General features: G+C 37.4%; 3 protein-coding genes across 5 annotated transcripts; 2 read left to right on the top strand and 1 right to left on the bottom strand.

Annotated features, from left to right (window-relative positions):
- Positions 1-724: 724 nt before the first annotated feature.
- Positions 725-7,927, bottom strand: ncf1 (neutrophil cytosolic factor 1). 2 transcript variants are annotated; one of them, XM_036579885.1, is made up of 11 exons: positions 7,758-7,927; positions 7,334-7,414; positions 7,065-7,140; positions 5,040-5,205; positions 4,866-4,924; positions 4,557-4,679; positions 4,308-4,415; positions 4,100-4,217; positions 3,625-3,738; positions 2,672-2,838; positions 725-1,367 (listed from the first exon to the last, which is right to left on the bottom strand). In XM_036579885.1, exons 1-11 carry the CDS (start codon positions 7,827-7,829, stop codon positions 1,246-1,248), a joined length of 1,206 nt encoding a protein of 401 aa, XP_036435778.1. In that variant the 5' UTR covers positions 7,830-7,927; the 3' UTR covers positions 725-1,245. The 2 variants fall into 2 exon arrangements, with proteins under 2 accessions (XP_036435778.1, XP_036435779.1); XM_036579886.1 differs by having other exon boundaries at positions 725-1,364; positions 7,758-7,919.
- A 9,447-nt stretch (positions 7,928-17,374) lies between these two features.
- Positions 17,375-20,269, top strand: polr2j (RNA polymerase II subunit J). 2 transcript variants are annotated; one of them, XR_005007715.1, is made up of 5 exons: positions 17,375-17,714; positions 18,090-18,179; positions 18,536-18,710; positions 19,853-20,006; positions 20,104-20,269. XR_005007715.1 is itself a non-coding variant. In XM_036579884.1 (4 exons), the coding sequence occupies exons 1-4, from the start codon at positions 17,662-17,664 to the stop codon at positions 19,886-19,888; spliced, it is 354 nt and encodes a 117-aa protein (XP_036435777.1). In that variant the 5' UTR covers positions 17,375-17,661; the 3' UTR covers positions 19,889-20,269. The 2 variants fall into 2 exon arrangements, 1 of the variants encoding a protein (XP_036435777.1); XM_036579884.1 differs by having other exon boundaries at positions 19,853-20,269.
- Positions 20,270-20,290: 21 nt separating this feature from the next.
- Positions 20,291-23,593, top strand: alkbh4 (alkB homolog 4, lysine demthylase). Its single transcript, XM_036579883.1, has 3 exons — positions 20,291-20,480; positions 22,513-22,701; positions 22,802-23,593. The coding sequence occupies exons 1-3, from the start codon at positions 20,373-20,375 to the stop codon at positions 23,324-23,326; spliced, it is 822 nt and encodes a 273-aa protein (XP_036435776.1). The 5' UTR covers positions 20,291-20,372; the 3' UTR covers positions 23,327-23,593.
- The last annotated feature ends 818 nt before the right edge of the window (positions 23,594-24,411 follow it).

Genomic DNA, 24,411 nt, shown 5'->3' with positions numbered 1-24,411 from the left:
CTACCTCATTTCTCCAGTGTTAAAGAACTGCTAGTTGTTTTTCTAAGTAGTTTATTGGACATTTAATTTTACTGTTTTTTTCATAGGGGCCAAACAGTTGTTTTCCTTTACCTTATTCATATTTTTTCTTAGTATAAAGTGAAAAAGAGAGCTAATTAAAACATGTAATCGAAGACTATCGTTCAAAAGTTTGGAAATCACTAACGTTCCCATTTGAAATCACTAATTTCAATCATACCAAGACAGATTTGCAGCAGATACATGTATATAATGGTTCTACTCTGATGCAGATTCTATAATAATTGAGAAAGCTGTACAGCTTTAAGATCAAACTTATAATGGAATTAATATCCAGAATGTATCATATTTGGAAATTGGTCACCAAACGTCCACGATCAAATACTTATTGATAATAATTTTATGACATGAAATTACAATAAATAGATACAGTTTTGCAGTTTATATTTACATTTATATTTACATTTTCCATTTTTTACTGTGGCATATCTTCTTGTTGTTCCCAAACACATTTAAAGTGTGAAAAAATCATTGATTTGTTTTTGACATGTTTTGGACAGTCTACACTGTAAAAGTCATTATTTAATCACAGTTATTAATATCAGAAGTGATTCCACATTTTTGAACCCTGGTAAACATGTTTGGTGTTTGGAATAGTGGGAACATGAAGAGATCTCATGAAGAACCTCAAATGAAGAAGCCCAGATAAAGATTTTCTGTTTTTATTAGAACAAATGCACAACTTTATATATAAAGATATATACAAAAGAAAAAACATAAAAGTAGCTTATCTAAAGTATGCTATTCTATACAGCCAAGTCAACTTTGACAGTGCTTAACATTGCTATGTACTTTTTCTAGCCTGAAGTCTAGTCTGTTAGCTAGTCTGTTAGCCTGAACAGCTAAAAAACAACATTGAAGCACAGAAATAAGAATTTCCACAAGGCTTTTACCAACACTAGATTTCAGTGCCAGATCTGCAGTGCCCTGATCACACAGTGTGGGGTTAGCACACCACACCACAGTTCACATTCTCAAGCCACAAAAGTTTGATAAATTAAGATGGAATAAAACAGATGCATTGAAAACACTGTGTGGTATATGAGCACTCCAGTAAGAGTCAGTATTGAGAGCCATTGCCTTAAGCCATACAACCTATAATGAAGCCATACAACAGCCATGGATCTGTTTGGTTGGGTTTATGTGAGAATTATGTCAAATCCCCCCTCAGTTAGCGTGGATGCTAATTCTCTTGCGGGTGTTCTCCGTGCAGCGCTCCATGATTAGCTCTTGGCTGGGCCGAGGAGGGATAACCGGAGTTTTCTTTGCTTCATCCTTAGAGGGAGCTGCTTAAACACACAAACAAATATAGTTCAGTATGACTGTGCCTTAACAAAGTGAAGCTTTGGCCAAAAAATCTAATTTCTGCCTTAGCTTATATGTATTCGATCAGCCAAGGCATGTTTGGTGTCTGAAATGTGCCTAAGATTTTTACTAGAGCTCTGAAGCTAATGTAGCTAACAAGTAATGGGAACCTACAGTAACAAGGACTGTGCAAACTGCTTGCTTAAATCATCACACACACCAGCCTGAAACTGTATCAGGTTGTTAAAGTAATCTCAAATATACACTTGTGCTTTTTGGCACTTTATGACATACAAATATTAAAACTGGCCAATGACACAGCTAAAACTGTAGCAGCCAGCTAATTTCTGGTAAGGAGAAATGCTTTGGTCAGACACAAGAGGACACTCCTGAGAGTCCAAAATGATTTATAAATGGTTAATCTTTTTGTACATTTTTGAATATTTTTCAACTCCAGTTATAGGACTTTGTAACAGTGTCCTATGTACATAATGTATGTGAGTGCAAACTGCTTTTCAACTCACTAACTAGTCAGCATCAAGTAGTTTTGCTGAAGAAAAACTGAAAGACCGAAAGTTTTCACTATTCATTTCATTTTTAAATGCAATACATCCTTCTGCGTTACCAGATTAAAGGATGTTCCTGCACAAGTGGATAGTAATAGCTTTCATTTTTCATATTTAGCTGTTTAGTTACATTCACCTCCATTCATTAGGGACTTACTCATAGGCCCTCTAGCATTTAGCAGTCATGTTTTTGGTACGGGAGGAATGAGAAGTGGCCAGGCTTCCCATAAACTGGTTCTGGTAGTAGCTATCTTGAAGCTTCTATACTTTTGCCAAAGTTTATAGATAACATCATGTCATACAGTATCAGAAACTACAAAAGCAAGTTTATTTGAGATCACATCAAGCAGTTTGAGATGAGTGTGCGATGATTTATACATGCTGTTTGTACAAAGCTAATCTCTGGCTACAAGATTCCATTACTTCTTAGCTACATTGGCCTTGTAGCTCCTGTGCAAAACTACAGAAGCAAATTTCAGACACCAAACATGTCCTGGTCGATCAACTTTACCTAGGTTAAGTGATCAATTGTCTGAATTAGATTTCTGGCTGGAACATCAAACCAAAGTGATGGAATTATAAGAGTTTACTGTGAGCCAACTTGAACTGTAAAACAGCAGGAGTGAAAGTACTGTGTTAAAATGTGGTGTTAAGTTGGGGTACTGTGGTAGGTTCAGCTCACTTTCTATGATGGCAGGTTTTCATCTACATAGAAAATGTACCTGTATCACCGTTCTTTTCCACCAGAGCGGCTCTGGAGTTCTTCCTTGGCTGGGATGGGAGTCTTCCTCGCTGCTGTAAGAACCGGCGACTCTGACGACGGTAGGTGTCCTGGCTGATTCGCTGGCGGCCCTTGGCATGGATACTCTGAGCATTGCGTATAGTCGATCTACAAGCCAAGACAGCACCATTAGGAAGAGTGGGAACATGAATATACTTCTTGTAAGTTGAGGAGGAGTGTTCAAATGTTTGTATGTGATTTTGTTTTTTTTTCTTGTCATGTAAACCACGAGCCTGTGTTATACACGTTTCTTGTATTTTGATACGACCATTTTCCAACCTCTCTCTATCTCTTCGAATTTAACAGCTTGTTTCTGTTACAGTGCTTTTAAGACTAATATATTTAAATGATGTCTGTTCTGATTGGCTGACCACTTTCACAAGTGAAAGGAGGCGCGCCATGTACGAAAAGCAATTCAGGCTGAAATGTGGAGACAAAGTGTTACATCAAGACTGAAATCCCTAGGGATCCCAGAAAAAAATAACTTAGCTAATCCTTTTGGATGTCTGGGTTGTTTGGAAGGCTGCAATCATTTGCTTCCCTACAGTCAGGAAAAGCACAGCGTTTAGTCACTTTTTCTCTGACCTCTCCCACAGACTGCCTGTAGTAACAACACTCCTTATCACTTCAGTGTAAATAAATCAGTGGGATAAACTGTTTTAGGCTGAAATGTATTTATGGTTTTGACATCATGGTGTTTTTGCACCAAAGTCACCATATGTGGACTGCTGAGGGAAATGTACATGCAGCTTTCATAATGCTTACATAGTACATAATTCTTTTGTGTCTAAAAAGCAAGGAAAATTGGTTTTGCATGATATAGGTCCTACAAAGCACCAGTAATAAATGTGGCTAGATGAACTAGAGCAAGCAGGGAGTATTAAGCAAACATACCTCCTGGGTGGTGGGGTCTCCCTCCTCACAATGTCCTTCTCAGCCTCCACTTCCTTCTTCTGTCCTGTTCTGCACAGGAACATGGATGGGTAGTAGCCTGTTTCCTCTCCTTTCCTGTCAAATACAAACAAAACTTACTCCAACTGAGATCTTTGTATTTTAGTACTCCATGTATTTTAAAGCGATAGTTTGGCAAAAAAAAATCTACTGAATTACCCCAAATGTATTTGATCATTTAAGACACGATTTGTGTCCTATGCTTTTGTTTTGCAATGCTAATTGGTGTACATAAGCTTCCATTACTTGTTACTTAGGTTAGCCTCACAGCTCTAGTGCAAAACTAAAGAAGCAAAGCTCAGACACCAAACATGTTGTGGTATATAAATTTGTAAATTGGTGAATTTGCTTTTTTGCCAGATTATCAGTGTAAGGGCCATGATTTATAGCCAAATTTGAAGAAAAGTGAATCCCATACCTGATCACCCACCAGCCATCCAGAAGCTTATGGATGACCTCAATGGTTTCTCCAACCTCCAGAGTTAGTTCATCATCCTCCACTGCTTTGTAGGCTTTAGTGGTTTTATACAGCTCTCCTGTTGAATAGAGGCAACATTTGTAAACCATTTCCAGTGTCCTCATGCACTTTTACTACATCTGAGGCAAGATCGGTTTGAGGCACTCACCTGCATAGTTGGGCTCAGGCTCCTCCCTCTCATCAGGTCCATCAAGTGGTTCTAGATAAGCTGCTGGAGCCCACCCTCTTTGTGTCTCATACTGGCAGAACCACCAGCCTAAAGCAGAGACGAACACAGATTCTCTGTCATTAGTAACATTGGTAGCCTGATAATACATTTATTTCAAAAAATGTAAACTGAGGCATTCTCAAAAAAATGATGGGCCAATATAACACACAAACTGCATTCTCGTCTCACCATTAGGACTCTTCTCCACAATATCAACCAAGTCTCCTGCCTTCAGGTTGAGCTCATATTTCGAACTCTTGCTGTAATCTGCAATCACCCTGTAGCTGTCCAACATAACAGGCCCAGTGATTTCTAGTCAAAGTGAAAGAAGGAGACATGGTCTTCACATCTTTTCATTTCAACTATGCGGATGGGATGCACCAGAGATAACGCTTATTTGGTTGGTTGGTTTGTTTTATACTGAGATGCTTTCTACTATCATTTAGTTCAATGTCATCACATCTAAAAAAGGTAATCTGGAGTAGATTTGTATCTTACCAGAGGTGGTGGTCCTCACTCTATCCCTGGTCATTACGTATGTCTCGTTTCGTTTGAATCTACAAACACAAATAAAATCCTTGAAGCACTGCTAAAGACATCCTTGTGAATTCAGTCATTATACCACGTGTGTCTTACATGCATTAAGGTGTGAATAAGCTAACATGGACTTACGGATGTGGAGCTGGTGGGGTCTCATCTTCTGGCCGTACCTTGAAGAAGCTTCGCACAAGCTGACAACGGGAGATCTTTGGTGGCAAGTTGAGCAGAGAGCGACAGTATTCGGCCAAAGTTCCTTGCCTGGTCTCTGTTGTCCTCTGGGAGTCCAGCCATTTTGGAGCTATGGGAGGACAAGAATATTTTAAGACTCAAAGCCTGTAATGAAGCTAGCTTGTAACTAACTAGGTAACTGATCAAGTAACCAACTAAGTAAGTACCTAATTAGGGTAATTTATTACTACCTCAGTAGGCTAATTAACTACGTAGGCTAACAAGAAACTAACCAAGTCATTAACTGTGGAAGTAACTAAAAACGCTAACTAAGTAACAAACTAAGTAATTCAGTAAGCGAACTAAAAATGCATAATGAGTTGGTAAATAAGTAACTGACTTACTAACTCATGCAGGCTGAAGATTCTCCACAAGGGGAGCTATTAGCAGTCAAGTGGCTTTTAGGTTTTATCATTGAAAGGGAGAAACCTAGTATTAACCTACAAGACTGTGTTTGCAAGATTACTGGTACATGAAGTAAAAGGCCTGAAAACAACTCAAGTGCGCCATTGGTGCTGTTTCTGTTGCAAAATGGCAACAACTGTTTACTAATATGGAAATACGGAAGGAGTTCACTTGATCAGCATAACAGTCCTTCAGCTAGGTTGTGTAAATGACCAATGGTCATAAAAAGCACCAAAGACATTATGTAATAATTATGTTTTTCACATAAGTGACATTTTATGTTCTTGTTTTCTTTACTGGGGCAAACAGTTTTTTTTTAGCTTGCGCAGTCTAGTGTGTTTTTACTTCTCTTTTCCCTTTCTGGTTGCATCACTCTGTGACAGAACACACAGGTGTCTGAACTGGTGGAAAGTCCGCAACTTTCATTTTCAGGGCAGTTGCACACTGTATGCAGAATCAGTCTCAATGTCCTCATAGAAACTGCTTTTAGAGAATTGAAATTAAAGAGGGTGCATGTGTGTGCACAAGGGTGAAATCCACGAACTGCCCATGGACTATTTGAGGTCAGCTTTCTTTGTCACGTAGCAAATTTCTTTCCATTTGAAAAAATTTCTTACACAGGACTCTAGAGCCATAATATTTAAGTTACAGCTCAAAAGCAAAGACATCACAACAGGGGGCTTTGGTATTGACATATGTATTTACTTGTTTTTTTCAGTTAGTCTTTTAGTCAGGCAGTATTGCTACACAATTCAACTGGAACTTCTTTAAAGTGGTGGTGACTGGAACCAGCAGTCACGTGTCAGCACAAATATAGCCATTTTACTTACTGTACAAAATGACCAGTGAACATACACGTCTTTTTTACATGAATTTTTATATGTAATGTTGATATATTCAGGTAAATCTGAAAAAATAGTTTGGCCTTACAACACCATGCATGAGTACTTTTTTCAAATACATTTTTGGCCAAAATCTCATCTCAAACCTTTCAAAAAACTATGTCTCTTCATAACCATTTCACGTAACAACTCTCTGTGAGGGAGCTTTTAATATCGACTGGTTGCCGCCTGGTTCCTATCACCACCACTGTGAACAATTCTGCCTTGGTACTTTTCTCTAAAATGGAGCATTTCACAACAAAGTACTTTGAATGACTTTATTTAAATCATAATCATTAAATTATGCATAATTTTTTTTTTTTTAAATGTGAAATTCCCCTTTAAATGAACAATAGTGTTTGCTCTGGTATTAATTTCAGTGTTTTAAAAACTTGTCCATGTTGACATTAAAGTGGCAACAGATGTCTGTATCTGTAAGACATCATCTCCAAAATTAGCTCTGTTGATGCACTGATGTTATATTTTCCTTTCTGCCAAAATGTCAGCGCTTGACTTGAAGCAGGTGTTTCCTGAGGTGATGAGGTGGAAATTGAGACTAACAACTTTTGCTTCTCTTTTGAGCACAAACAAACTCTTATGTGGACATAGAAGTAAAAATGGAAGAAACAGAAATAGTTCTTACCTGGTAAAGAAGGAATAATTCTGTCTTTAGCATCAATGTCTCCTGCCTCGATCGGAAACATCTCTTTCAGAGTTTTCTACAACCATAAACGATGGGCAGAGTTAATGGAGGTGCTGTCTTTTGCTTACTTTTTTGATTTAACAACAAAAACTGATGCAAAAACAACACTGTGGGAGGTAGTGTGGTGAATTACGCTTACAAATAGCTGCAAAAGGCATTTTCACACCTTATTAGGCACCACAAAACTGCAAAACATGTAAAGGACTTACATGGAACGTGTGGATTTCTGGATATCTTCTGTAAATTAACTTCTCTGACTGGTCACTCCATTTCACCAAGAACATGTAAACCTTCCAAAAATGAGCAACAGGTATTAATTAATGAACAATGAAAACACAACTACAATTAGTTTGAACATTTCATGGCAAAAAGACCAACAGAAACCGTTCAAAATGCACAAAACACGTTTTTGTATTAAAACAATGTTTTTGTATGTTGTATTAAAAACTTTTCTCCCATAAAATGTCAGTTTTGTTGATTTGTGTTCTTACAGTGACAAAACAATAATTTATTTCCTCACTGACACAAATGCAAGATGTGGAGCCCAATGTAACTGTTTTTCCACAACATGTGACACATAGTAATAATAATAGTTTATAAGCAATTGAAGTCAAGACAATAAGGTTCACTTACATAATGCTGGCTTGGATAGAACCTTTTCTCGAAGCCCAAAAGCTCCACATGTCGCACATAGGTGTCTGCCATTCTGCTTCAACACTGCAAGCCTCACAGCAAGAAAACTAGAAAGTAATGTGTTGCCACAGGTTTTAAAGCAACATTTTGCATAGGAAGTTGGAGACATGACAGCAGGAGGAACCCCCCTACAAATCCCCGCCTTTTTCTCATATCACTCACATCAACTAAAGAAGCCGAATATTCAACAGCTGGCTTTGGGTGCACTTAAAGGGAAATTCCACCAATATTTAAAAAAATTCAGCATAATTCAGTGGTTAAGATGTAGACCAAGTCCTTCAGAGTGGTTTGATGCACAGAGTCAGAATTCTTCACAGTGGTGGTGATAGGAACCAGACGTCTACAGCTTTTAATGCTTCTTAAAAACTCCCTCACAGAAAGCTTTATCATGAACTGCTTATGAATATGCAAGACATTGTTTATGATAGTTTTGAGAAGGTTTTGGCCCAAAATGTATTTTCGTAAGTCCATTCATAGGTACCTGTAGAGCGTTCGAAGGCAAAGTAGTCCCCAAACACAGCTTGTTTTTTTTTTCAGATTTACCACTATTTTACCATAATCAGCACTATATATAAAAACTCAGAAGACAGATGCGGGATCAGTCTTTTTGGATAGTGAAGAAAATGAGTGTATTCGTGTTGCAGACATTACGGCCCCTGGTTCCTATCACCACCACTGTGAAGAAATCTGACCCAGAAATTTTCTCTACAATGAAACATTTCATTAAACAGCTCTGAAAGACTTTATTTACATCTCAAACAATTAATTGTGCAGAAATTTTGAAAACATTGGTGGAAAATAGAGATACATTTTTTTCTGAACCTCTTTATAAAAGAACTTCAGTAAAACGTAAGAGTTATGGATCATATGTAAGAGCTAAGAACCGGTTAGGAGCCTTTTAGGGTTATATTATATGGACATATAATACAATGAGCTGTGATAAGCTTTTAACTGTAGCCATGACTGGATGTGATGCAAGTAAAGCCTTTTTTGGATGTTTAAACATAAATCTAACTAAACTCTCTTTTGAGCAAATAGCAAAATACAAAATTGCAAAAGCACCATGTGCTGTTGTGCAAAATAAAAAGAAATGAAATACTAACAGCTCCCTCTAGCAGAACTGTAAGCACATTTTCTGCGCACTGAAAGGCTGAGAAACAGTCAACATTACCTGAACAGCTTTTTCTATCAAGGCTAAATAGACATATTTTTTATACAGGCACACAAGAATAATTTTTTTCTGTTTATTTTTTGAAATCACTCACACACACAACACTGGGTGTGAGAATGATCCTAATATGTGATCCATTTTTCCAGGCTTGTATGTCAGCATTGAAGAGTTTTAGAGCTGTACATGTGTGTTTTGTAATTGGTTGTTTAGCTGAATGGTTAAGTTACTTGCTGTAATGACGTCTCTCTGGTGCTGCGTATATGAGGTAATTCGATCCGTTCTGTCATTGCAGCTCTTAGCGATGTGTTCATTGCGATAACAATAAAAAATATTCATATCATTCAGCCCTAGAATGTTTATTTCTAAGATTGCATGTGTGAATTTCTGAATTTGAGATTTTCATCCAAGTGCTGGTTAGTCTTTAATGTAGAATTATTACAAATTGACAGAGAAACAATGTATTAAAACATTTTAAAAGTCTTTTAGGCAGTGTTAGTAGATATTAAAGGAGGAGAATTCCACCAATTTTTTAAAATTTCAATAGTTGAACTGTAAACAGCTTCATTCAGAGTGGTTATATGTGAGATTTTCCAATCTAGAGAAACTTAGCAACTGGGATTTCTTTATAGTGGTGGTGATAGGAACCAGCAGTCACAATGTCTCTATCACTTACAATCAAACATGCTGTTTTTGTTACTATGCCTTTAAGACTGGTATATGGAAATGAGCTCTGTTGTGATTGGCTGCTGTCTGTTGTGCCTTTTTTAAAAAGCAGCCTAGGCTGAAACGCTCCTCATAACTTCAGCTCAGGTAGGTGGAGCCAAACTGTTGTCGGCTGAATAGATAGATGTGTGTAAATGTAATGGTTTTTGTGACAATCACAGAAACAGTGAATTCAAAATGGGCTGATATTGCAGTTTCCATATTTAGACTGGGAAGTGAAGGGTACATTTTGAGACGTGAACAATGTTTACATGCTACATCAAACTCTTTTACTTCAAGAAAGTGTGGCAAATTCCTTTTTCCATGATACAGGCCCTTTAACTTTATTAGCTTTATTACCTTAATTGTAGTTATTGACACAAGGGGATCACAGTTTCACAAAATGAACTATTAGGGGTAATAATGACAGTTACGCCTGATTACAAATATGGTTACATTAAATAGCATTAAGTAGTGTGTACAAAAGTTTGGGCGCCTCCTGTCAAATGACATGTTTTGCTTATTTTCTAGGCAACACATCTTCTACAAACAATATACCTCTGCACATTTTAATGCACACTTACAGTTTATCTGTAGAATTTAACATTTTGGAGAAAAAATAGCAAAATTGTTTAAAATATTATGTTTTATTTTTTCCAATATGTTAAAATGTGCAGTAGAATTTGCCGAAAATAACTACATTTAAGTGTGTTCTCTGTAGAGGATTTGCTAACTAATTTTTACATAGAAAATCAACAAAACCTGTAATTTGACAGTTTGCATTCGACTGTTTCAAATATACTCCAATGCAAAGTGACATCAGGGAAAAAGTCTTTCGTATCTCCACTGAAATAACTTTTGAGCAGCATTTTTGATGATCACAAACAAACAGGATTCATATTGACATCATAATGTGATTATTCACATAGTAAACCTCCTGACCGTAATGGAGAAGGAAGAAGTACACAAGAAGTTTTCAGTTTCTTCAGTCTTATTTCATCACACTGTGCACTACAGCAAGGGAATTAGAAAAGAGACCATTTCCCAAAAGCATTGCAACTTCAAAAACCACAGCGCGGCACAGATGTGCTGAAACTCACGTCCTCATATCTCGGTGGTGGTGGACTAGATTTTCTTTGGCATTACCAAAAACTGACCTATCCACTGCAGACATTTCTGAAACAAGCTTTAAAATCACCACACTAAAATGAGAATTCTCACTCTGCCACGTTAAAGAGGCTTTTATTCAGTGGGGCTTTTGGAAAAGTTTACATTTTGGGAGTTCGTCAGGCATATTGTCTGTAGCTGTGGACGGGAAATGGACTGTAAAAATAATACACGTTCATGAAGACAAGGAAACTACCTGTAATCATTCTCTTCGTAGTAATGTGGAAGTCACGGCGTCCAGATATGAGGAAATCTCAACATTTTAGCAAACAAATAAAAATTTTCACTGGGACTTTTGCAACAGCACACAGCTAAAAGGCTTGACCACAATTAGTTCCGCAAATCACAGAATGCAGGCTTCCTCAAATGACCTGTGCTGCAGTGTAACAGTCTGTCTCTTATTCTTTTTAGAGTTTTAGCCCTCAGCAGAATGCTGGATGTTTAAAGAAATATTTTTAAAAATTCACAGTTTTGAAACTGAATGTCACAGATGCCTTTCATATACACATTCTGATTAAAATCACAAACATCATATAAACAGTGGTGAAGCTATCCTAACATTAATGCAGTTTCACACATATGAAGCTAGAAAGTATTGTTTGTGTGCTCTGTAGAGGATGTGTTAACTTATTTTCACTTAGAAAATCAACAAAACATGCAATCTGCATGTAATCTGCATGTAAAGTAGGTCATTGAATTCCATGAGTTAAAGGGGAATTTCAATGATTTTTCAAAATATCTTCATAATTAAATAGTTAAGATGTGAACAAAGTCATACAGAGTGGTTTGATGTCAAATGCACTGTTCTAGATAAATTTGCTGAGGCAGAACTGCTCACAGTGGTGGTGATAGGAACCAGACGTCTGGCCTCTAATAGCTTCCTCAGAGAAAGTTCTTACATGAAAAGAGAAAAGATTATCAGTACAGATATGTTGCCTGATGTCTGAGACATTGTTTTACAATTGAGAACCTTTTGAGAAGGCCTAAAATGTATTTAAAAACGACATTCATGGCAGAGGGGTACATGAAGGGTGTTCTAAGGCAAAATAGTCTCAGAAGAAGACTTATTTCAGAGTCACAGCTATTTTACCATCATCAACATTACATATATAAACTCAGAAGACGCGTGTAGGTCCACTGGTGGTTTTGCAAATTGTAAATAAACTGGCTATATTTGCATTGTAGACATTGTGACCTCTGGTTCCGATCACTGCCACTGTAAAGAAATCCCAGATGGAAAATTTCTCTGCAATGAATCATTTGACATTAAAACACTCTGAATGACTATGTTCACATCTCAACCACAGACTTAGAAACATATTTTGAAAAATAGCTGGAGTTCCCTTTAAGGGGTAAATGAATGAAGAAGGGTTTTTAAACCAGATTTCATGGTTGTAGGTTTAAAAATGTGGAAATAGAGATTTTTCAATTAGTTGATGGGTGGAATGAAGGAAAGAACAGCAGGGTCAATTTGACATGCTGTCAGAATGAAATACAGTCATGTACTTTGGGTTAAGAGCTGAATCTTTCTATCTTTCTACATTTACGTTTAGAGACTAATGAGATCTGTGGGTTTCTATGGGAAGTTGGAGGGAGGTACAGTTATGTGCAAAAGTTTGGCCACCTCCCTTCCTTGCATTGTGAAATGGTTCTTCAGATTGATGGAGAATGCGCTGCAGATGGTTCTATATGGCACCAAAAAGGGTTCTTCTGTTGTTACAAGCTTGACATTTTAACCATAGTAGAACCATTTTTGGTGCCATATAGAACTATTTTCAAAAAGGTGCTATATAGAACTATCTGCAGCACATTCTCCATCAATCTGAAGGACACTTTTATGATGTAAAAACCCTTAAATCATGCAAAAGGTTCTGAGTATTAATGGTTCTATACAGAACCATTTTCTTTACTAAAGAACCATCTTTGTAAAAAGTGGATTAGAAAGCTTGACATCTCAGTATTTTATTCCTGCAAACCATTTTATGATCCGCCATTCACAGAAGTTATGAATGTCTCATTTGCAACATAAGCACCGAATGAGCAAACACTAGCAAATGCTGTGGGTCCTTACCTTCAAAGCATTGCCGCTATGCACAGACACTTCATAATCTAAAACATGTGGTCTTGATAACATGGTAAGAGTCAGAGATCAATTTAGAGATCTGTGAGTCAAGTGGAATAAACTCCTCCATTCTAGCCTCTGTTACTCTGTGCCAGTAATTCATATAGCTATTCTGGTGGTTGAGAAAGTGTTGCCTTTTGAATGACACCAAGAGCATGACTGTAGCCCAAAGTATGTGGAAACAGTGCTTTTTTTTACTTTTGGCTATGCCACTTCAGGGAGGTGACAGTTAACAAATAAATGTTGGTAACATTTTCTGGTAAGCTGATTTAGGCTTTTAAAATACGCTGCCTACAGTTTTATGTGGGAAGCTACCTATAAATATACACTAAGGCAGGACACTTCAACAAAGTATCACAATTTATCAGAACCCTGATAGCTCCAAATGCCAGTCGATTTTGGCACAAAACCTTTAGGCGTCTGCTAGAAAGTTGAAGATGAAAAGGAATTTCACCTTTCAGCACTACAATGGCCCAAAGCTTATATCCAAATCAGCAAAGAAATGGCTTTACCAAAAGAAGATCAACATTTTGGAACGCCCCAGTCAGAGGCCAGAACTGAATCCAATTGAAAATCTGTGGGTGACCTCAACAGTAGGGTGACCTCAACGCTCTTCCTTGCTTTTGCAAGGAAGAGTGGGAAAATATTGCCAAGTCAAGAAGTTTGAAGCAGAAAGACACTTATTAAAAAAGACTGAGTGCTGTAAAATCGGTGCTTCAACAAAGTATTAGTTCAGGGGTATGCACACTTATAACCAGGTTATTGTAAGTTTTTTCTTTTTCTTTTTTTTACCCTAAAATGTTTCTGACTGTTTTGTGGAAAAAGTTCAGATATGATTTATCTTGGTTCCATTTTTTTACATCACAAAAACCTTGACAGGGGTGTGTAGACTTTTTACATCCACTTTATACACCAATTTAATAACTTTCCACTTTCACAAGATACAATGTCTTAAAACAAGTGTAAAGGCATAGAAATAGGTAAGAAAAATTGTATAGTGTTCTTACAACAATCTTGAGAGTTATGAGAAATGTTAGAGATACTGGCTAGATTTAAGATGTTTGCACTTGCCTACATATAATTTTTGCAGCATAAGAAGTCAACTAAGTATTTCCTTCTCTTGATAGAATTTTGGCAGCCACAAAACTTGATTCAGTTTATTTGTGTTACCTTCATAAGGTTTTTAGGCTTTTGAACGTCACTGGCCTTTGAACTTTTGGCATGTGTTAAACTTGATTTGAATGTCAACTTCCTCTTAAATTAGTTACTAATGTTAGTATGTAACTGAGCAACTGTTTACAGAGCCTAGAGCACATGCGATGACGTAACTGTATTTATGACTTATATTTATTCCTGTAACCACACAAATATCCATTCCCCAAGGCCTGAAGAAAGCCTGTAGTCATCTGAAAGTAAATGAGTCAGTGTCTGATAACCAAATCGGGAAGAAAACAAGACCCAAGTGTTGCCCACGTTCTTCATGTTGCATTACCAGAACACAGATAGGCGGTCTTATGAAAGTCATGTGGCTGTGGATTGTGACGAACTGGTGCGTGGTCAAGACATCATCTCTCCCACACAAATGTTTTCATTTACTATTCACAAAGAACGCACACACACACAAAACACTCACTCAGCAACAGCCTGTCTGTGACATCAATGTAGGGTTACACCACTGTGAAGTAGCCTTTCTATATTCTAGGCAACTCACAGCGACTCAAAATAGTACAGTTTACTGACAGTACAGTCAGTTTCAATACCTACTGAGGGGGCAGGGGGAGCAATCGCACTGAGGCCCATGGCGATCTCTGAAATTCTTACTGGCAAGATGCGAATTCCAGGGGGTTCTGGGAGATCCGGGACCCGCTAATCAACCTCTTGGACCCCCAGAATGTCTCAAAGTCAAAATTCTGGGGGGTTCCCTGAAAATGATGATGTTATACTGTCCATTAGTGAACAAAACAGTGAAAAAATGCAAATTCAAAGAAAAGTTGTGTTAGCCTGCTTCACTCTGGAAACAGTGAGCTTCTGTTTTTGATATTTACAGATATTATGATATACAGTATGATTGGTATTCCTTTCTTTTGGTTGTTTTTCTTTTGTTGATTGTGAAATATGTGTTTTCACACAATGACACATGCTCTTGGGGTCTGCCCCTGTTACATAAACTTTTGAGTCAGATGTACACGTAAACAATAAGAATAAACATATATTTATCATGACAGGGCAGAAGGTCAAAGCTGATGATTCAAAAACATACCAAGTATGGGTAAATCAGGACTGAAGCTTGTTTTGGTTCTTGTTTTGGCAACCATTCAAATAAGTAATGAAAAGTATCCAGACACCTATACTAATTAGTGAATTCAGCTACTTTAAGGTGTGCCCATGCTGAAACAGGCCGTCAGTTGCGCACACACAGCTTATAAAATCTCTACAGAAAAGCACAGCCAATAGAATACTGTTCTGTGCAATCTATCAGATCTATCTATGCAGTCCTATCAAATTACACAATTTGTTAATTTTCTAAATGAAAATAAGTTCATATTCTACAGAGAACACACTTAAACATGCCATTTTCCTGAACATTTTAGTGCACAATTTTTATTTGCTGAGTTTAACATATATAACATACACAGAAAACAGAACATGTATTTTTCAAAGTTTTTATTTGTTTTTTTCCAACATTTTAATTCAACAAATAAACAGTAATTGTACATTAAAATCTGCAGACATGTGTTCTCTGTAGGGGATGTGAAAAAAAGTGAACAACTCATCCTTTTGTGCACAATTTGAATTTATTCGCTAAGTTTAACACATACAAATACAAAACATAAAAATTTGTGTACATGATATATATGTTTATCCCTCAATATGTTAAATTCAAACAAATTGTAACTGTGCTTTAAGTGTGCAAAAGTGTACACTCTGTAGAGGATGTGTTGGCTTATTTTCTCTTAGAAAATCAACACAAAACATATCATTTGACTGGGGAGCACAAACATTTGCATACAATTGTGTTGTGATATTTAAAAAATTTATGTGGATTGAATTTTTGAATGTTTTCAAAAATTACTGCTATTTCACCCTGTGGTGAACAAAAATGCAAACAACAAACAAAACGGACAGGGAAATGAAAAGACTTGATAGTGACTCTAGAGGAAAGAATTCTGTTAGGGTTATTCAACACTGTCATTCGACACAATGCTGCTCACCTCCTTCTTCAGTAGGGAGACAGGGCTGGGTCACTGGTAGAGGTATGGGGAGACAGGGGTGCTGAGCCTGAAGGTGCATCTGTTTGGCCTGTCACCACGTGGGGGTAGGGACATGTGGGGGAATGTTGGCTAAAAGAGGAGCGAAATGTAAGCACCCAGAATTTTCTGTGAAAATATTAAGCAATTAATGTCAGGGGAGCAGAAGTAACCTATTTCACTATGGACTAAGATAACAGGCAAATTTCCACCACTCATGAAATATACCCACCTTTCTTTGAGGAAGAATTGGGTGACATACTGTCACCCTACCAAAACCAGTCTCTCCTGTCTTTCATTTCACTCTTTTCATTTTTGGAAGCCAGATTTTTCTTAGGAAGCTGAGACATGATGCCTCACTGCTAGCAGGTACCATTTGCTCCTGGTTTGGGGGCAGGACTGAACCATTTAATGTAAATAGCGGGGCGTTTGGGTGCTGGGTAATTATGCAGTATATTATATTAATGATGAGAGGTTAATTATTTAATTTTGAAAAATCATCACTTAATACTCTAATACTTTCTTAGGACCCCTGTCAGTCACAGGCCCTAGAACCGTCCCCTTCTTAACCCCCCTCCATATAGTGCCCCTGTCTATAACGCAAAATATAAAAATAATATATATATATATATATATTTTTTTTTATATTTATATTTACTATTCAAAACCACCAGTGAACCTACATAATGTTTCCCGGTGTTTTTATATGTGTTGTTGATAGTGGTAATAGTGGTACATTTGGAAAAAAAAATGTCCTTTATATTTTGCCTCACAATACCAAACGCGTTTCAGATGTTTTACGCCAAATCCTTACCACAAAACTTTCGTAAAAACATCTCTCAGAGATCAGGAAGCATACCTTTGTAACCACATAATGTGATAATTTTCTGTGAGAGAGCTTTTAGGAGCATTTAACACTTCAGACGTCTGGTTCCTATCACCACCACGGTGAACAACTCTGACTCTGCAAACTTCTCTAGACTGGAGAATTTCAAATCAAATGACTTTGTTTACAGCTTAACCGATTAATTATTAGACAGGGGTTGCTGGAACCCTACGAGACACACAATACAGGGCAGCCAATCAACTTACAGCAGTGTTAAAGGCAGTAACAAAAACAGACAGTTCAGTCTTAAGGGATCAAGAAAGGGTTAAAAGGGTCATGTTAAAATGGATTGTGACTGTTTTTGGCAGTTAGATGCGCCAATCTAAACGTTATAAGTGGACCTCAGTGAAAAAATGAACTCTACACTTATGAATCCTCACTTGGTGTGAGATTATCACGGGCCCAGAGCAGCTCAATAGTGACCTCCTCTGGTGGGTTTTCTGTATTGCCGGAACGCGTTACGCTAACTGCGTGTCCTTCGTAAAATACGCAAATACACTAGCTAGCAGGCCCGCTGTCTTAGCTGTTAGCGCTCAAACACAGAGAAGATGAACGCGCCGCCGGCCTTCGAGTCGTTTTTGTTGTTCGAGGGGGAGAAAAAGTAAGTAAGGCTTAAATACTGTAAGCTAAGATGGATTTCTGGTTTACTGCTTAGCCCTAATAATCCACTGTGTTTGTTCTAACGTTAGTTAGCTCGCTAATTTGGCTAACGTAGCCGAGAAGTGGCTGCTGGTGCAGCGTGAATGCTAGCCAAGCTAAGTTAACAGGAAAACCCAAAACTCAAAAATCCTGACTGTCCAATATTACAATACTCAGTGGGCTAAGTTCAGTTAAGATACATTACATATGTTGTTGTCTGGTCTTGACTTTTGTCTGAAATTACTTGGCTGTTCGTAACAGTGTTTTCTCACCTGACAAAATCAGCATTTACGTGGTGCCCATATTGAATGAAAAGTAACATGATCTTTTTTTGCAGGATTACAATAACCAAGGACACTAAGGTGCCAAATGCCTGTTTGTTTACGTTAAACAAAGAAGACCACACGCTGGGGAACATCATCAGATCGTAAATATATTTCTACATTAAAAATATTTATTTAGTAAATGTAATATACACTCCATTCAAATGAGTAAATACAGCTACTTTAAGGTGCACCTATTGCTGACACGAGTGTCGAGGTGTGCACACAGCTTACATAATAACCATAGAAAAGCTGCCACTAGAATGTACCTGGCTTCTCTAATGTTCTTGTGGTTGAATGCAGTCAAATTCTTACAACTATGTTCCAACATTCAGTGTAAAGCCTTCACAAAAGAGTGGCGTCTGTTACTGCAGCACCCTTGATTTCAGAAAATGTTGGATTAGTAGGTGAGCATGTGTTACATAGTAACACAACTTGTGCTTGTCCTTCTTTCTAACAGACAGCTGCTGAAGGACCCTCAGGTGCTGTTTGCAGGGTACAAGGTGCCCCATCCACTGGAGCACAAGGTTGTTATTCGTGTGCAGACGACACCAGATTACAGTCCTCAGGAAGCCTTTACAAATGCCATTACTGATCTCATCAGTGAGCTGTCACTGCTGGAGGAGAGGTTCAAGGTAGGTTTAATAATGGTGAATAATTATCAGGACAAAAATCAGATTTAAAAATCAAATCACTGTGCATACCATAAACTTAAATATGTTGACATTTTTTTGATTACAGCTCTAAAAGTACTATTTTGTTGATTTGGAACTGTATTCCAGGGGCTGGATTCTCAAAACATTTATAGTCATAACCTGTTAGGACCTTCTTATGTGGTTGTTCCAGTGATTCTCAAGACATTTCGAGCACCATATTGTCACTTAATCGGTCATATCTATAAGCATGATAAGTGAATTGTAGGACCATCTCAGAGCAGTCCTAGCAGGATAAAACCACTGAATATTCATGATCTCTCAATACAACTGGGTGAAGAGAACACTATCTTGAAAATGTGCTTTAATGAAATTGAAAGCTCTGAGTGACACTTGAAATTAGCCTACAGTAATGCTGAATTAGCCTAATTGCCTAATATGTGTCACAATTTACAGAGCACTTTTAACAGAAATTACAATTGATATAATACAATTTAAAATAAACAATATTTAAAAAGTCATCCATTAATATGTAAAGTATATGTGTGCGTACTGGAACACTGTCTGTCATTGGTAGAAAGCAAAACAGCACTTCCCTTCAAGTTTAAACCGTTTAGTTTTAGCCCAGTGTTATGCTATGGCTACCTTAGAACGTCCTGTCCTCCTTTTGATGGCATGAGATAGATGAATGTCGCTAGCTGGTCACAGAGCAGCCCTAAGTTAAAAGGGTCATAAGACCATTAGGACCAGCCATCATTAGTAACTTCCATGAAGCTTTGAGAATCCAGCCCCAGGACTTTGGTCTTCAAATGATACATGCTTTTTGAGGCTGAAATCTGAATTTAACTTAAAAATATTTTCACCCATTTTAAATGAATGTGATGTACAAACTTTTCTTGTAATAGATCACCAAAATATTTAAAGACTATTTAAACTGTTGACAGCAGTTGCGTTCATGGGTGTTTGTTTGTGGTGTTTTGCACTTTATGGCTAATTGTTTTGGCTGTTGCTGTCTAGCATGAAGGCCCAGTGTACATAAAGTAGATCAGTATAAAAAAAAACTACAGCAACAACTTTCAATAGTGATGTATGTCTCATTACTTACTTTATTCTCTCATTTTTAGGTTGCCATCAAAGACAGACAGGAAGGCATCGAGTAAAGGCTGTATCAAAATGTGGATGTCCAGTGATAGCACCAACCTTAAAATGAGCTTATGACAGCTTCACAAGCTTGTTTGGACTGAATCAGTTATGAGTTGCATAGTCCCTCCTGTATAAGTTTACTTCTGCCGCATTTCAGCAGCATTCATTCTCTTCATCTTGCCCCACATTTAAGTTTGAGACTGCTGAAACTGTCTCTGTGAATTGCTGTAAGGTTTGAATTTCGCTGTGTTAACAGCATTTTGATTAGGAAATCTTTTGTACAGTAATGTTACACATTCATTGCCATATTTCTTGTAATTTTATAATAGCAACAGTAAAATGTTCCTTTGTAACTTTGTGTTTGTCTTGAATTAAGTAATAAACGTTTTATATCTGAATTGTTCAATCTGCATTATATCCCCGCTGGAAAAATATATGGAACACTTGATTAGGACTGCTGTTTCTAGGGGGACATATTAAAGAGGTGCACAAAGTTGCTTGATGGCTGACGAGCGTAAGGCAGCAAACTGTGGCTGTAAAGGCATCAGGACGTGTTTAATCTGTGAGGCAGATGATGGAAAACGACATTTACTGAGCACGACGCAAAGCGTAAGTTCGGCAGTGACCAAGTAAGACTGTTTGTTAATGATTAGAATGGTGTGCAGTGGGACGCAGAGCTGCGCTCCAATATCCCACAGTGAGTGGAGTTCATGCGCACTAGAGGCGTTCTAACATTTCTACACTCCAGCCAAGTGTCCTTAGTGTTGGAACGGCTCGAGTGCACATGAATTTCATTCACTTTGGCGTCAGGAGGCTAAAACCCAACGTTACATAAAATCTGTATTCGGAAGATTGTTTTAATGTTTAATGTTTTTTAATGTTCCCAAATTTAATGTTTTTTTATATAGAAATTGAACCTCTTGTAAAGAGTTTCAGAATCATTAACAACCTGAAGAATGTAATATTCTTAAAGAGCTAGAATGAAATGTTTGTAGAGCAGCACTAATCAAATTATTATTGTTTTGAATCTGTTGTCTGTATTACCTTTATTTTACATGTAACGTTATTTGTAGATTGTGTATTTAATTTGTAGTGGTTTACTTTTTTTGATATGTTACATTTTGGTTCAGGAATAAAGTGATAAGTAAAAATTCCAATGTAAAACGGTAAAATGAAGAAACACACGCACATACGTACATGTATGTATGTGTATATCAGCATTACATATATTTAAACTATTAATAACAGGAATCACATATCTTATGTGTCAGTTTATTTCTACTGTTTGTCACTGAAATACCTTGAAATACAATATTTTTTTTGTCTGGACTGTGTTGCAATGATAAACTTGATAAGAGGGAAAGGAAAGGACTATAAATTAATGTAATGGCAGTCAGTCGATGGTTATAGTAAATAAATGTTTACTATGAAAAGAAATTAATTTAGGCTGGATAGGTTAGTGTTCAGTTTCTGCATTCTGTTGCATTTAATGCACATAAAAACAGTGCAAATTTCATATCAGTAGGCCACAACTAATGAGCCCTTATACCTAATATATTCTTCTAACGTCTTGTCTTAAAGTTATGCCAAAGGGAACTATTGTCAGGAAGTAAATTAGTTATTTAATTGGTATGGATTCAAAACTGTTCTTTCAAAATAATCTGAAGCACCCACAAAGTGACATACATGGGATCTGTCAGATCCTGGATATCAAGAGTCCACAAAACAGAAAAAAAACTTAAAAACAAATCTCATTATAGACATTATATCATGGATATAATGCCCATCATGCATCAAGTATTGCCCAGCACTAAGAGCTATGAACATCTCTGAACCTTAATGCTCATTAAGAATGTAAAGATTTATGAATATACAAATGCAGTTGAAAATGCCACAAGCCCTGATGCCATCCAAACCGCAGCCCATAGGCTACTTTATTGCCTCTTGATGAACTATGTTATAATAAAATGGCAAGAGGAAGCCTTGGTGAATACAGCCCTGTATGACTGGACAAATGAGGCGGAGCAACAAAAAATGAAAACATGAGCTTCCGCTGTAACATTACAACCAGAAAATAAATAAGCTCAGTAACTTTTAACTGTAAGTCTAACAACAACTGCTAATCAGTACTGCCTAGCTAGTAAGCTAACAGCCCAGTACACCACAGAAGCAGTTTATCTTTATCATTCTGTCACTCCAACATCAGTCACTTAAGTTTTCTCTATCAGATTTATTGTAATCTTCTTAATAGCATATTTTAATACATTGGACCATGATAGACTCAGTATTTTGTGACATATAAAGTAAGCTTATATGTGGAAATCCACAATTTTTTTTTTATTTTATTTTGGAAGTTAAATATCTGTGTTTTCAGTGGAAACATTTAAAAATATGGGCTGTGGACTTGAACACTAATCTATATAATCATATAAGGGGTCTAAGAGTAGTTAACCACTTGAGCACACATTTACAAAGTGCAGATGGTTTTTAAGAAGTTTATTACAAGCTAACGTTCTGGGTAGAATCGACAATCTAGTAAACAGAATGCAAGTACAGCAGTTGGAACACAGCCATAGCTTTGAGTTGGTAGGCTTGTGAGTTGATAATCTCTGAGTTGATAGGCTCATGTGTCTCGTTCCAGATACACTATGATTTTACGTATGATCCAGAGTCAAAGCTAGCAGTACCAGATGATGGTGATGGTCAGTCTTTTCCCTTCTCTGGTGTCTTCCTGTGGGAGAACTTTGTCTCAGAGGATGAGGAGAGGGAGCTGGTGGCAAAAATGGACGAAGAGATCTGGAGAGAGTCCCAGTCTGGTAGGCGGAAACAGGTATGTAGCTGTATAATTAAAATTCCTTGTTTTTCATATTTGGTGTTTTATAATATTTGGTGCTTTAGAATAATTTGGCTGTCCGATTTGATTCTTTTAGGACTTTGGGCCCAAAGTGAACTTCAAAAAACAGCGCATTCGTCTTGGGGGCTTCAGTGGCCTTCCTGCTGTCAGCCAAAAACTGGTGGACAGAATGACAAAGGAGCCTTTGTTAGCTGGATTTCGGCCAGTGGAACAGTGCAACCTGGACTACGATCCAAAGCGAGGCTCAGCTATTGACCCTCACCTCGATGACAGCTGGCTATGGGGGGAGCACTTAGTTACTATCAATTTGCTATCTGACACTGTTGTAACCATGAGTTTGGATGAAGGCTGGGGAGAAATGGACCAAGGTGGGGTGAGAGTAGCTGTGAACTTACCTCGGAGATGTTTGATTGTGCTGTATGGTGAGGCTCGGCATCGCTGGAAACACGCTATTCACCGAAAGGACATTCAGAGCAGGAGGGTGTGTAGTACCTTCAGAGAGCTGTCTGCTGAGTTTCTGGAGGGTGGAGAACAAGAAAAGCTTGGCTTAGAGCTGTTGGACATAGCATCGAGCTTTAAAGGAGTCCCCATAAGTAACTAATAAATAAAGTTACAGCAAACCTGAGAAAGGTCTGTACATCCTAAGATGACCCTGGACTTTTTAATTGCTCTGTTTCATCATGTACACTTATATAAATTATGTTGCTAGGCATCTTTGAGATGCAAAGAATTATTTATTTGTTGATTTTCTGAAATAATTTGTCAAATATACTGGATTTCACCTATTAATAAAAACTTTAAAAATGTGTTTTTTTTGCCAAATGTTGATATTGGCATATGAATGTTTGAATATATGACCCTTCATACTGTACTTGGCTACATTAATAAAAAAATTAAATCTATATGAAATAAATCTCTGGTGTATATATCTGTATTTGATGTATAGTAAAATGTGAATGTATTGATTCACTATACCATATAGAATTTCACAACACAGAGAAGTGTTAACTCCACCACAGGGACTGTGGCACATCAAGTTGTGAACCAGGATTGGAATATTTAAATGGGAACAATGCTCTGCGTAATTCAGTCGTTAAGATGTAAATTCATTCAGAGTGGTTTGATGTGAAACGGTATGTTGTAGAGAAACTTACTGACTCTTTACAATGGAGGTGACAGGAACCATACTGTGTCTAAAAACCCAAATCTAGGCATTTAATTTTTATCATATCCTAAACAACCAGTGAATCTACACGTCTCCTGAGGTTTTATATTTAATGTGATCTTTGGGTAGTATTAATAGTAGTACCATGAATGTGCCAAAACCTTCTAAAAACTATCATAAAGCAGTGTCCCAGCCATGCAGAAGCATATTTGTAATGTTTTCAATATCTGTAACCGTTTCAGTAACAGCTTTCTCTGAGGTAGCATTTAGAGCAGGACTGCCTGAAGTGAATTTGGCCCTTGAAAAAACTTTGGCCCAGCAGAAAGTGACCCTAACTCCACCTCATCATATCAAGCCACATCAGTTGACTTTGTTTACACCTTAACTATTGAATGTGAAGAATCTTTGGGGAAATCTGTGAAATTCCCTTTTAAACGCTCCGTTTTGGTTGATAACTCGCCGTGCCACACTCAAAATGGCGGAGCGAATACTCCTCTGTGCGCAGAGTGACGTCAATGTGT

The sequence above is a fragment of the Colossoma macropomum genome, unplaced genomic scaffold (genome assembly GCF_904425465.1).
Source record: "Colossoma macropomum unplaced genomic scaffold, Colossoma_macropomum, whole genome shotgun sequence".
Lineage (NCBI taxonomy): Eukaryota > Metazoa > Chordata > Actinopteri > Characiformes > Serrasalmidae > Colossoma > Colossoma macropomum.
The sequence above is the reverse complement of the archived record's forward strand: the minus strand, read 5'-3'. Positions and strand labels throughout refer to the sequence as shown.

Bases quoted from the DNA above. Each gene is read 5' to 3' on its own strand.
- alkbh4 (XM_036579883.1), top strand. From the start codon at position 20,373: ATGGCTGACGAGCGTAAGGCAGCAAACTGTGGCTGTAAAGGCATCAGG. The intron at 20,481-22,512 runs GTAAGTTCGGCA...GTCTCGTTCCAG, and splicing joins TACTGAGCACGACGCAAAGC to ATACACTATGATTTTACGTA. The intron at 22,702-22,801 runs GTATGTAGCTGT...TGATTCTTTTAG, and splicing joins AGTCTGGTAGGCGGAAACAG to GACTTTGGGCCCAAAGTGAA.
- polr2j (XM_036579884.1), top strand. From the start codon at position 17,662: ATGAACGCGCCGCCGGCCTTCGAGTCGTTTTTGTTGTTCGAGGGGGAG. The intron at 17,715-18,089 runs GTAAGTAAGGCT...CTTTTTTTGCAG, and splicing joins TTGTTCGAGGGGGAGAAAAA to GATTACAATAACCAAGGACA. The intron at 18,711-19,852 runs GTAGGTTTAATA...TCTCATTTTTAG, and splicing joins TGCTGGAGGAGAGGTTCAAG to GTTGCCATCAAAGACAGACA.
- ncf1 (XM_036579885.1), bottom strand. From the start codon at position 7,829: ATGGCAGACACCTATGTGCGACATGTGGAGCTTTTGGGCTTCGAGAAA. The intron at 7,141-7,333 runs GTAAGTCCTTTA...TTATGGTTGTAG, and splicing joins CAGAAATCCACACGTTCCAT to AAAACTCTGAAAGAGATGTT. The intron at 4,218-4,307 runs GTGAGTGCCTCA...TCTATTCAACAG, and splicing joins GCCTGAGCCCAACTATGCAG to GAGAGCTGTATAAAACCACT.